The sequence below is a fragment of the Haliaeetus albicilla genome, chromosome 20, assembly GCF_947461875.1.
Source record: "Haliaeetus albicilla chromosome 20, bHalAlb1.1, whole genome shotgun sequence".
Classification (NCBI taxonomy): Eukaryota; Metazoa; Chordata; class Aves; order Accipitriformes; family Accipitridae; genus Haliaeetus; species Haliaeetus albicilla.
Genome location: NC_091502.1, coordinates 4,646,635 through 4,660,316, shown reverse-complemented (window position 1 = coordinate 4,660,316; position 13,682 = coordinate 4,646,635). Strand labels below are relative to the sequence as shown.

Genomic DNA, 13,682 nt, shown 5'->3' with positions numbered 1-13,682 from the left:
AGTACCATCTGTTTCTGACATGCATCACTCTACAGATTGCTTGTTATCAATCCTCTCAAAGTAATTTCCTCACTTTCCTTACCAAAGTATCAGAAACTGGACAGCTAAAAGGCAAATAAATTGCATTCCCCATCTAAATCCCCATGGGCTTTATTATGAGTATATACTTGGTATGTCTCCTTAGTTGAAAAACTCAGGTAGATAAAAAAGGACCTGGGAGTTTTGAAGCGGATCAAAGGGGTTCAATGCTTTCAGCGTATAGCGGGTCTGCCCCCTGGTCCCACCATCAGCAAAAAGGACATTCAGAATCAGGGCCAGCATCATTAATATATACCCTGTTTTGTGCAGAGCAACAGAAGAGAGCCATCAATGACAGAATAAGCTTAGTAAGCTGCTTTTCAGACCCAAATGAACCAAGAAATTCAGATTTATCCCTGAGGAGAATAGCACAGTTTAATTTACAAGGACAGCTTATAATTACGGACAAGGACAACATAGAGATGTGCACGTCAAATGTTCCAGTGAACAGGAAGCTAGAAAGATATAAGACAAAATGACCTAATGGGCTTCTGTTTTAATTAAAACTGGACTGATTTCAAGGGCTTCCCCCTATACTTCTCCCTATGCCTCCTCTTGTAACATCACCATGCTGCCTAAACAACCCAAGATTTTTATACTAAAAAGACAGATATTTATGGCTGTTGCTTTTATGAATTTCTTATTTTGTGATAATACCTACTGCCCAGTTAAGAGCCCCGTTAAATGAATGAAAGAATCTGTAAGAAAATACCATTCCTGCACAAAAAGGTGTACAGGCTTTGACTGACATGAAAATGGATAGAGGGCAATAGCTATGCTGATCAAACTCTGAATGACAGAAAGTCGGCTCTAACATCCCATATTGTATTATTTAGGTCTTACAACATCATGAAGTTAGTCTTGATATCGTGTGAAACCTGGTATTCCTCTTTGCAAATGCACGTCATGGGGACAAAAAGTTTCAAAGCTGTTTTGCACTTGTGGCTCTTTGCAGTTGCAGCATGAGATACCTGGAGACATGAGGGAGCTTCTCTGCTGGAGCTGGCTCCCTGTAAGCTTAGCCTGGAGCCAGAACGTAGTGGAGCAAGTTGGAAGATATTCTCCCAGTGGCTCCACACAAACTAGGGATCTGAAAAAGTAGGAATACGCTCCTGGGTATTGCTCTGACAAAGCCACTTCTTCCCTGCCTGGTCTAGTAAAATTGCTGTAAGGATCCATTTGCACACCCAGGCCACAGTCTTAAAGATCTAGAATATCTAAAGCACATCTGCCAAAATTATCTCTGGAACAATGTTCTACTTCACAAATTGGCTCAAACTCATACCATCAGACTCATCTCTGTGGAAAGATTCTGCTGGTTTTTGGGAAAGGTCAGAATACTGTCCCCTGTTACATTCATTGCTGAGAACTGGTTGGAGACATTGTTTCTGTATTTTTTTTTCAGGAAGTGTATACTACAAGACTATAAAACTACAAGATACCCTTTTTTTCAGATTCTTGCATACCCAACCCTTTCTGCTAACACAGAAATGTTAGTTTTTCATCTGTATACAGACCAACGTCTGACTGTTTTCTCCCTCTTTCTTGCTGACTCTCACTCATAGACTAAAAGCTTGAGACTAGTGGGAGGAGCTGAGGAAGAATACCAGAGATTCCGGGCCAGTATTCAGGAATGAGCTAAAAAGCATCAGCCGAGGAGAGACTGAAGGTAGCAAAAAGAATCAGTAAGCTGTGCAAAGGTGTTGCCCAGCTGACCATAAACATTTGCAGAGGAGTTTTCTCAGAAAACTAAGACTATAAAGACAAAACAGATTGTCCAAGCAGTGGCTTGAGCAACCTGACACTACCAGAACACTACCCCTTCTTGCTTCATCCTTGTAACTGAGTACATCCAGAGAAATAGATAGTTGACTCAAGCAGGATATGAACTTAATTTAGGATGAAAACTTCTCTTCCCTGAAGTGGCTTATCATGAGTAAGCTCTAGTTCTCGTGCCATTCATGTGAATATGACACTGTATTTGAGCTGATATCCTAAAGACAAGCTTCACTAGTGGTTTCACATCTTTATACAGGATTAGGCTTGCTTCAAGCCAACTTGGAGCACATCAGAGGAGCCAGAGCCTGTCTGCACCCGTTTCTGCAGGCAGACCATATAGTGAATCTGGTGTGACCGATGGTGCAGAGGGAGAAGACATGCAGAGCCAGTGGTGTAACCAGTCAGCATTACTGGTGGCATTTCTATACATACCTGGTTTGTGCTGCAATGTTAGAAGTGTTATAAAGGGGAGAGCAAGGGGAACTAGCAAGGTAGACTGCAGTATTGTTGATAAAAAGAAATAGTGATATCCCAATAGCAAGCAACCCATGCTGTGTTTGCATTCAGGGAAGGACAGCTCCAGCCCCACGTTGTCCCATTTGAAGGCAAAAGGAAATTTGCAAAGGCAAAGTAAATCTGGCACCTCTGTCAAGTCACCAAGCCTGGGATTCAAGTGGCCAAAGAAATCGTGTGTAGAGTGTAAATGTCATCCAACTGTTTTCCACATCCACAATGGGATAAGGTGAATCTCAACCTGGAAGTGCCCATTTCTCTCACTGCCATTCAGGAGAGTTCAGCATTACATGTCAAGATGCAGACCTCTATTCTTGTAGGTGTGTAATATAGGTGAGATGAATCCTTCCTCTAACAACCTCAGTTCTCAGTAAGACACTCTTAGGAGAGCTCTCCAGAACTCATAGCAGACCTTCAGGCTCAGAGCCTGAGGTGAGATGACTGTTACAAAGCTTTGAGCTTTGGCCCCTAGGGAAACATATTTCGCTGTGCCCTTGCTTTTTTTGAAAGTCATTACAGATCTGTATGAATGCTGCAGACCTTTTTTCTTTTATGAGGCTGAGTCCCAAAGGCCTTAGAAACACATAAAAGTCTTGTGCACGTATCTGAAGTAAGTGACCCTGATGATCTTTTCTTCTCTCCTTTGTAGGACATACCAAGCAAAGGCCAGCCACCCCAAAGAATGGATTCTCCCCCAAACCAGGAGAGAGTCGAGACGCTGAAAAGCAGTTCGTTCAGAGGTTGAAGGAAAAGTGTGATGAGCAGTCCCAGCAATTAAGCAATATTCGAGATGAACTTAAAAGGGCCAGCTGTGGCTTTGATGTCTTTGCTATAACAACACAGCACTTTTTCAGGCAGGTAAGTACAATGGGTATTTTTTACCATTGGAAAGGTACTTTGCCTTTACACCAGTCATTTGCCCAAATTTATTGCACAGTCATTGAAACTTTGTTCTTGGGAACATGTAATTTATTTGCAACAGTTATTATGAGGAGGGAATTATTATTTGATGCCATGTATTTGAAAATCAAAGTTCAGGAACTTGGAAGAGGAAGAATTGTGACCGAAACATTTGTCAGAAGCACAGAGGGTTTTCAGGATGCCTTTAGGAGTGAAGCAGATGCAGAAACTTAGAAGTCACAGTCCCTGACCGCTACAGCTGGAATGGAAAGTGTAACTGAGATATTGATACTTGTGAACAAATGCAAAAACAATCCATGCATTTAGTCAGCCAAAGGTGCTGAATGAAGGAAAAGGTTTGCTTTCTCACAGCACTTATCTACTGTTCCTGTTCACCACAGATCAGGAAGAGTGGTCCCTGTTACAGAGGTGCCAATTCCTGAACATGTTAGAATAACATTATCTCAGCATTTAGCAGATTACATTGAGCAGGTATAGAGAACATAAAGAAAATGTCGTCAATAATTGGAGAAGCTTATTTATTCACTAAACCCAAGACAAAATGAGTAAAGTTTAAAAGACAGCCACAGTAACCATGAAGGACTTGTAGGTATTGCTTGTTTCAAAAGCCATTTAGTGATCTGGGAGATCTAGCTGGGCTCTGAGGTCCAGACCTGGTTCCCCTGATGCCCATGTATTTTGTACCATCGCAGGTTAAGCTGGTATCCCAACTACTTTGTAAAACAGGCAGATGATCATCAGCAGTAGGACCCAAGATTTGGCTAATATCCTTGATTGCTTGTTTGTCTCGTTTTGGAAGAGACAAGAGTAAACTTTCAGTATGAAATGGGAGAAAGAAAACAAAAAACCAAAACTCAGATTCAAACAGTCTTTACAAATTCTGAAATACTTTATTCAGTTATTTTTTCATATTGGTGGGAAAGGTTACCTTTGAACAAATACCGTAGTTCACACTTTTCCCTACATAGGAGCTGATCTTGCCAGGGGGAGCTTCACTGAACTGAAAAAACAGGGAATTTTTAAAAAGTACTAAATATTTTAAATATCCTCCCAGGGGATTTTTCCCCTCTTTTTCTTTAGTCTTGACATTTCTGGGCTTGATGGGCATTTGTGAAACTTTTTTTTTGCCTTTTTTTTTTGAGCTGACTGTGGAGTGTCCGTGATTAAAGCAGAGGGAAACAAAAAGGGGCAGAGCGGTGTCTGCTCAGCTTTGTCTATGCATTGTCCACTGGGGAGAGATTTTTCATCTCATGCCTCGTTCATAATTTGCTGAAGGAATTCTGGAAGCTTGGGCATATCTCCTTCATCTCCTCTGGATATGTTTTAAATGAGAACAGCTGCTGCAGCTGAGCTTTGAGATGACTTTCATCCTGTTAGTGCATGTTAGATCTGTCCTGAGAATGCCTCCTAAATGGAACACCTCAGGGACTTTATTTAATAGAGTCCTCTCCAAGTCCTGGCTGGGCATAACTGTGCCCCATGTTCCCAGCTCCTTTGCACTATCAGGCCAGCTGCCAGCTGGGGGGTTGCAGTAATACTCCTCTGAGTGCCTGGAGGGCTTGGAGGTAAAACATAATATACTAAGCACCTTCAGGCTTGGGCAGGATTACATGTAGATTTTTTTCAGATCCACTGCTGGACTCAGATACCTGTGTTCAGCCTGAGTGTCAGTCCCTTCTGGGCTCGCCTGGTCGCCCTGGAGTACATATATATATATATATATATATGCATATCACTGTCCAGTGCAGTGCAAGACACTTGTGTTTGCTGCTCGCTGCAGGGAGCCTTGTAACATGGCCCCCCCCCCCAGCAAAGACACCCCTAGCTTCCCTGGATGGTGATCTGCACAGTCAGCAAGAGCCCAGCAGTTATCCATTAGGCACTTAGATGTGGTACCTACATTCTGAGTACAGTTGCTTTAGGCTCCATGTTTAGTGAATGGAGGCAGGTAAGCACTTCCAGAAGACTATTTACAGCACCAAAGACCTGAATTTCTGCTTGAGGTACTTGCCTGTCTTGACTAAGGCCTCCAGGGAGGCCTAAGGCTACTGCACTTTTAAATTCGATGCTTAAATTGAGAGCCTACATGTAGTGGGATCATCTGGGACTACTCAAGCAATTGCATAACTGGACAGTCTGTTGTCTTGCAACATAGACACAGACTTCCAAGTTTTTGAGTGTCATTCGAAAATACAATCTGTAGATGTTTTCTGAGATGGCATTATTGTTTGAAAGCTTGAGCAAAATTGTGTTGGCTGGCTTTGAGTTAGGGCAGCATGGAAAAAGAAACTTCTCCCATTATAAAAATAATTGTGTGTGTTTGTTTCTGAGAAGCCTGCAGGCAAAATGGTTGAGGTCTGAGTAGAACTGCAGTTTGGCAAGGGGATAATACTCCTTCAGGAACAAGGTGGGGCCTTTATTCCAGAGACGTTTGGGGTTGATTTGTCCAGCTGGCAGTTCTGCTCTGCTTAGCAGAGGGCCCAGTCCTGCTTTGGTGCTAGGGACCCTCTTTGGGCTGATAGTCACTCATAGCCTTATTTTAGTATGTCTCTCTCTGTCCTTACACCACACCAAAGTAACGTCCAAAACATAGATTTTTCTCTGAATTGGAGCCGAATTCTGTTGGAGAATGTGTTCCCAGGCAGTGAGGACTGGACTGAGTCTTAAAAGCAACCAAAGGACCAGTGTTTTGCACACAGGTAGGAGTCTCCCCATGCCCATGGCTCTCTTGTCTTGCTCACACAGTTTCTGTTCTCTCTCCAACGTTGGGGAAAGCACCAATGCAAGTGGTCCACAGACATGTTTAGCTGAAGGAGAGTGTCAATATGTAATAAAGAGTGTTAGCCCACATCAACCATTTCTTTGAGTGCTTTCCAATTTTAAGCATTTGCTATAGCAACCTTGAGGTTGCATGACAATTTTCTTTGGGTGTTGTTGGATTTGTTTTCTGACTGTTCCAGACCAGTGCTGAATTGTATCCTGGAATCATCTCTCATTCTCAGCTGAAAATGCTCTTAATAGGCAAGATTCATTTAATAGGCATCAAGGAGTACACAACGTGTAGCAGTACTTAATACAGGCCCATTAAATGACAGCTAAACCAATTTGCTGTCTTGGGAAAAAGCCTAGGCAACTGAAGCAGGTGATGACTGAGGCAGTGGACAAAAAAATCTAAAGCAGTGGTTCTGACATAAGTATTTAGCTAGTTATGAAAAGTAATGATTGTAGTGACTGTGGACAGCATGGGTTCTCATTATTATTTAATTAGCAGATTAATTAGTTAAGGCCGTCAGATATGCACACACGACTCCTGTTGACTTTGGGAACCACTTCGAACTTTTTCTGAAAAGGAGTAGATTGTGTTTGTCCTTAGTGTTGGATGTTCATGATGTCAATACAACCTTTGTGCTGTGAGGGGGAATACTCCAAAGTGAAAAACCGACTAGCAGGACCTAGAGTGATACCTTGAAGAGGATACCATGAAGACTTTTTAGAGCAAATATCACCAACAGCTCCCCTTGGCTTGGGTCACTCCTGACCTGTTCTGGCCTGTTAGCCCAGTAATAATGACAGTCCTGGCCCAGTTTCAGCCCTGTTCAGCAAAGCGGCCAGCAGCAGTCCTCTTGGAAGTGGTAACAGTGCCATCTAAAGGAGAGTAGCCAAAAGTGACAAATTCTGGAGGGTAGATCCTTCTGGACATAAACAGGGAGGAAAAAAAATCATTTTCATATCTCTAGTACACTCAGAACAGATGTGTTTGTGCTGAGGACTGTTGTGGCCAAACTGCATCGAGGCCCTGGAAACTGGGCTAATGCCTTTCTACCAGTACCGCATGCCCAAACAGCTGAAAAGCGGAGTCCGGTTAGCAAGTTGTGCCTCTGAAATTTCCAATGAGGACTCCAGATCTACAGTGCATGTGAGGGGAAGGGATCCTTTCTGGGCTGCAGACCCCAAAGGTGGGAGCGGGTAAGGGAAAGGGTTATGTTGGGATAGTCTGTCCTGGACTCTGCTTGGGCATGGATGGGTTTCCAGACTTGCAGCATGATCTCATGCTGAGGTCTTTGTCACAGGGGAAAAACTTCTCAGGACAGGTCCCAGCATGGGGGTGCCATCAGATCTGCTGGGAATAGGGAAACCACACAGATGCCCTGAACAAAAGTTGGGGCAGCACTGCAGTACTTGATGGCATCCCAGTGCTTCGCGTCCACCAACGTTGGGAAAGACGTATCGCTAGTAACCATTGTGTGTGTGTTTGTCTCTACACCTGAGTGTGGGTGGGTTTTGGGTGTGTATACAATACACACCTTCCAGACAAGTAAACACATGTAGCAGTGTCCTGCAAAATCTAGGATGGACAAGGAAAACCTTTTCCCCTGTTCAAATAGCTGAGATATGTGTGTGCTTGTGTGTATTTTTCAGAGTAACTTTCTGTCCTGTGAATGGGCAATATGCCACCCAGTGTCATGTAGCTACCTTGTCCAAATGCTAATAACCTCTTGTGTTAGAGGCAAAATTGGTTGCACTGGTTATAAGTTGCTTGGCACTTCCCACCGTTGCCTCCAAAACAATAATTTAGGCTAACATTTCAAGTGCTTATCTCAGGCTGAGCTGAAATTTGTTTATTTTCACAACTGTCTCTGACAATGAGTTTAGGAGAAATATATCTATAGTTTGTGTGTGGTGGTGGCACAATTGTAAGAAGCTAGCACTCATCAGGAAGACTGACCTGGCTTTCAGGGGTACTACTTTCCCAACACTTGCAAACATGTTAGAATTTGGCGCAAGAATAGTCCTTAGAAAAGTGCGACTCCTCTTCTCCCTCATCATTATTACGGCTTGGCTAGATTTCCTGTATTTAGCAAGTTCAGTCTTTTCTTTGATCCTGCTGGAGACCAGAGCAGTCAGAACAACTCAATCTTTTCATTCTGTATCCTGGAAAAAAATCCATTTGGGGCTCATCAAACAGCTTTGTCATAATTTATGGCTTTCTAAACTGCTTTTTAAGTACAAATGCACAAGATTTGGTATTGGGGGCTACTTGTTACAGTAAAACAGCAGTAAGAATCAAAAAGTGCTCCTTTACTTGCAAGCGTTGCAATGAAGGCTCTATAATGCGGCTGCTATGGGACCCACAAGGCGCTCACACATGGTCCATCTGCCCAAGGAATGGATCAGGGTTTGTGAACCGAAAGAAATTGCCTTCTGCAGGCCCCCTGCTTATTTGCTGTGGATGCTAAAAGACAGGCAGTGAGAAGGTAAGGTGCTGTAGGAACAGAAACCTTAAAGCAGCTGAATATCCTTCCCCTCACCCTCTGGGTAACGGGATGTTACCAGACGATGCTACACAGGGCCTGTAGGAAGATGGTTTCATGCAAGCTCCCCACCTCTGTGCTGAGCATGTCCCTCATTTTCTGCTCACGCAGCACCTCTGGGTGCTCAGTGCTCTGCTGCTCTGACCCTTTGGGTCTGCCAGCAAAACCCACCTCTCACCCAGCACAGGATCTAAGGGATGTTTTTAATTTCCCTGTGCCTCAGTGCCCAGCTGTTAGATGGGGACACCAGGGAACTGCCATCACATGAGGGTGCTGTGGAGGAAAAAAAATTAATATTTGTGATGCACTCTGATATCGGGGTGTGATAAGGGGAGTAGGGGTGTGAGCTGGCTGGAGTGGAGATGATAGGGGATGTCAGATATTGCGAGAAAACAGAAATTGCCAGCTGATGGCTCCTGAGGCGGGCACTGTGTGAGGCAGGACTGGGGTCAGCCGGTGCAGTCTCCCACTCCGTACGTACATTTTAGCTGCGTGTTCCTGGGCAGTGCAAGTCCCACAGCAGGATTTACTCTGTGATCATAGAATTATAGAATCATAGAATCATAGAATCTTTTAGGTTGGAAAAGACCTTTAAGATCATCGAGTCCAACTGTCAACCCAACACCACCATGCCCACTAAATCATGTCCTGAAGTGTCACACCTACGTGGTTTTTGAACACCTTCAGGGATGGTGACTCCACTGCTTCCCTGGGCAGCCTGTTCCAATGCCCGACAACCCTTTCAGTAAAGAAATTTTTTCTAATATCCAACCTAAACCTCCCCTGGTGCAACTTGAGGCCATTTCCTCTCATCCTATCACTTGTTACCTGACAGAAGAGACCAGCACCCACCTCACTACACCCTCCTTTCAGGTGGTTGTAGAGAGCGATAAGGTCTCCCCTCAACCTCCTTTTCTCCAGACTAAACAACCCCAGTTCCCTCAGCCGCTCCTCATAAGACTTGTGCTCCAGACCCTTCAACAGTTTTGTTGCCCTTCTCTAGACACGCTCCAGCACCTCAGTGTCTTTCTTGTAGTGAGGGGCCCAAAACTGAACACAGGACTCAAGTGATGTGGACTCGCTTGCACAAGCTCCTTCCTCACTGCAAATGGGGCAATGAGATAACCTCTGCCTCTGAGGTGCATCCCTTCTCCTGGGTCTGGCCTGGGTCTCCCTACTCGGGGCTTGTACCCTACTGCCATATGGCTGAGGAGGAGAGAAGAACCAGGAAAGCAATAAAAAGAGGAGGCAGAAGCTTGCTGGGCTGACTCTGTCTCTAATACCATGGTTTTCTCAGACCCTGTCCTGCAGGGCAAGGAGTGGGAGTGAGTAACTCACCCCTGGGGCAGCAGGCAGTGAGCAGCAGGAGTAATGGCATTTGGAGGGGCAGAAAGGGAGCAGCAGCAAACTCCTCTCCCTGCCTGAAATCCTGAGGCTGCAGAGCAGGCACAAAGGCTCTGCAGAAGAGTTTTAAGGGGAAATCTAAAGGCTGATGTTTGAGCAAATTCAGGTGGGACCATAGCTGGGAAAATGGTAGGTGAAGAACTAGTTGCTTAGTAAAAAGGCTGCTTATTCCTTCTGCGTCAAGACGAGATGCCTCAAATGTGCTAATTGTACATGTTTTCAGTTGGAGTTAAAAGTAGAACAAGTGAAAAAAATACATATATATATATATATACACACACACACACATATATATATGTAAAAATGGTGTTAATCAAAGGCTAATTATCTCTACCCAACAATTGGCCACCGGGGACTGCACAGTGGAAAAGGAATAAAAAAGAGTGCTCGGGGGACTCCACTTGTGAGATGTCAGTAGGGATTTTTATTCTCTCCCCGTAGCTTCTGTTTCCTTTGCAGTGTCAGAGACCAAGCCCTGCCTGGACCCATTTGTGCCGGTGGAGCAGGCGCTGCCTGGCTTTGCCTGGCACGGCTGGCTGTGGCACACCGCTGCCAGCACTTTGGAGATGGGTTCATGATAATGCCGGACTAATCCTGATGGAAATAACCCACTGACTCTGGAGGCAAGGGGAGACAAGGAGGCAAGGGAGCGGGAACCTGTGGGCAGCACAGGCAGCGTTCGCCAAGCTGCAGCTGAAATGGGGCTGTTCCGCAGAGTTACTGGCAAAGGTGGTGCTGGGACAGGGGGGAAAACTGCCCAGTGGTCTTGCCTGAGCTCTCCATCCCTCCTTTTGGAGCAATAACTAATGCTAGGCAGCTCTAGAGACATGTCACTGCTTTTGATTTCTGCACCTGGCTGCACCTTCAGTGTTTTACTCTACAGGTCATGATACTATCCAACACACAGCGCTATCCTCAGGCGCCTCGTACTCAAAAGGGTCCATTTAGGTAAGACACAGAATGCTGCTATCCCATCACTATGTCGAGCTTTTCATTAGTGAACACAAGTGTCCTGGGGCAGCCTCAGCTGGGGACAGACCGGAAGGGTCTCTCACCAGCTTTGCAGCCAAACTGGCAGCAAACGTTAGACTTCTGCAGATACCCTACACTACTCGAGACAGCATGGTCTGCTCTGCTTCAGTCCCTGCGAGACAGAAGGAAGAAAGTGCGGGGAACCTCTTGGCTTCTCCCCCCGTCCTCAGTGACTTTCTCACAGCCACCGCTGTGACAAAAAGTGCTAATTTTCGTTTTGGGGGACGGAAGAACATGCTTCCCTGGAAAGAGCTGGGGTAATTGCATGGCCTTGTCTTGAAACAACCTCCCAATTAGAGTATGTTTGTATCCCTTGGTTGGAGAAGAATTTTTTTAGTTACACATAAATATTTCAAATTTCAAGATAAAAAAGAAATAGCCCCAGGCATTCTAATGCTCCCCTTGAAAAGGTTTTAAATGTCCACTAAAAATTAAAGATCTCTTTATTTACATGTTGTCCTCAAAAAGAAATATATTTAGGCTGTATGCCAAGTATCAGGTAAAGGTGAATTTATTTTTTCCTTTTGCTTATATTATTGGTATCCATGTAAGCAACTGACTTTGACAGCCTTGATTTGTACTGCATTCAGAGGAAAAAAACAGAATGAGGGTCAGGAGTGGCTCTTGTGACAATGGCAGCCTCCAAATGGGGTATTTGGCTTCTGGTGGGCTTGAGGGATTTGGCAGCGCATTGGGAGTTGTGTGAAAAGCCATGATGAGTAATAGGCTCCAGTGGTATTGTTGCCTTTGCTTATGCAGGGGACAGAGCAATGTTCCCATGCTGTTCTTTAAGTTCAGCAAAAGAGTCAGTGGAAATGTGTCCCACTGCTAAATCTCATGCATTTGAAATACCTCTTTCACAGTTAGCCAAAATTTCATTTTCTAAGATTCAGAATTTCTCTTCCACTTTAAACTGGAGGATCCAATTTTACTTAAGGCTCCTGTTCTTTGCAAGAAACAGCGGTCATGCCATTCTCAGGTTACACGGACACTGTGAGTTGCTGAGTAACTGTTCACTATCCAACCTCTTGTTAGATTTGGCCTTCATTTCCACAACAGGGAGCTTGGGAGCTCTATTATCTGTTTTGTCTAGGCCTGAGGACAATGTAAGGATCTCTCTCCTGCTTGGGCTTAGCACCACAGCCACTCAGCTCTGGCCCCATCAGTATTCCAGTGGTACTTGTGCTTACTGGGGTTATGTTTCAGGGAAAAACCCTGAAAGCAACACTTTGTCCATCCAAGGAAATCCAGTATGGATCTGGGCAGGGTTTGTTAGAGCCAAAGCTTCAATCTGTCAATACCAAAATGTTCCAAAGGATATATTTTGGACTCAAGGTGCCTGTATTTTTCCATGAAATTTTGTTTCATCAGGAAAAAAAAACCAATAGTGACTAACAATTCTAGCATCCAGAGACTTTGACACTCTTGGATTAGTATTTTGTGCCAGAAATGTATTAGCAGCATTTGCTTTAAACATGTGAACGTATGTTCTTGTTACAGGCAGTCTGGAATAGCGCTTTCATAGACTCTGTGTGGCTGCTGTGGTTAGACCTGTGGTGGGGTAATTGTGGAACTATTAAGTGCTTTGAACCCATTTACAACATCAGACTTGAGATAAATGGAAATGATTGTGAACTGACTGGGAAGTAGGCATGCTTTTCTCTGAATTAATAACTTTCCTGTCCCTGAATTAACAATTTTCATTTTCAAAATTGCTGGAACAGGAGCTGTAATATTAGATGTTTCTAAATTACCCTTCCTGGACAGTTGAAGGGATGAGAAGCCTGCACTTTCCTCACAAAGTGCTTGAAATCAGGCAGCTCCAACACCAGCAACGTAGCTACAGGATTCATACAGGGCCCACAGACATGTTAAACAGTGCAGTACAGCAGCTACTGCAAAGGCAATTTCTTCAGAGCAGTCATTGTTAATTTTTTTTTATTTTCTTTGGTTGGTTCATTGATTGCTCTTCACAGATACTCTACCAAGATTTCTACTAAGAACGTAATAGAACAAAGACTTTGTAATTCATTGTAGATCAATAGGTGCAAGTTTCATATATGAAAGTGTTAATCACACCAGAAATTGAAGAATTTTTCTGCTTCCATGAGAGAACAGAACTATTTAACAAATGAATTTTTATAGATACCTTTCAGGGAATTTGTCCAGGAGTTTTCAGGACAAAACTGGACAAAGTTTTCACTAAGAGGGATGTCCTGGTTTCAGCTGGGATGTAGTTAGCTGCCTTCCTAGTAGCTGGTACAGTGCTATGTTTTGAGTTCAGTATGTGAAGAATGTTGATAACACTGATGTTTTCAGTTGTTGCTCAGTAGTGTTTAGACTAAAGTCAAGGATTTTTCAGCTTCTCATGCCCAGCCAGGGCACCTGACCCAAACTGGCCAACAGTGTATTCCATACCATGGGACGTCACGTCTAGTTTAGGAACTGGGAAGTGGGGGGCAGGGATTTGCCACTCAGGGACTGGCAGGGTGTCCGTCGGCGGGTGGTGAGCAATTGCCCTGCGCATCATTTGTACATTCCAATCCTTTTATTACTACTGTTGTCATTTTATTAGTGTTATCATTATCATTATTAGTCTCTTATTTTCTGTTCTATTAAATCGTTCTTATCTCAACCCAGGAG

The 13,682-nt window shown here is 44.1% G+C and overlaps 1 protein-coding gene across 5 annotated transcripts in view; it reads left to right on the top strand.

Annotated features, from left to right (window-relative positions):
* MTUS2 (microtubule associated scaffold protein 2) overlaps positions 1-13,682 on the top strand; it is a 310,760-nt gene that overhangs the window by 244,789 nt on the left and 52,289 nt on the right. For all 5 annotated transcript variants that reach the window (XM_069808064.1, XM_069808063.1, XM_069808065.1 and 2 more), the window contains one exon: positions 3,020-3,228. In XM_069808064.1, coding sequence (XP_069664165.1) covers positions 3,020-3,228 — 209 coding nt within the window. The remainder of the gene's footprint in view (positions 1-3,019; positions 3,229-13,682) is intronic.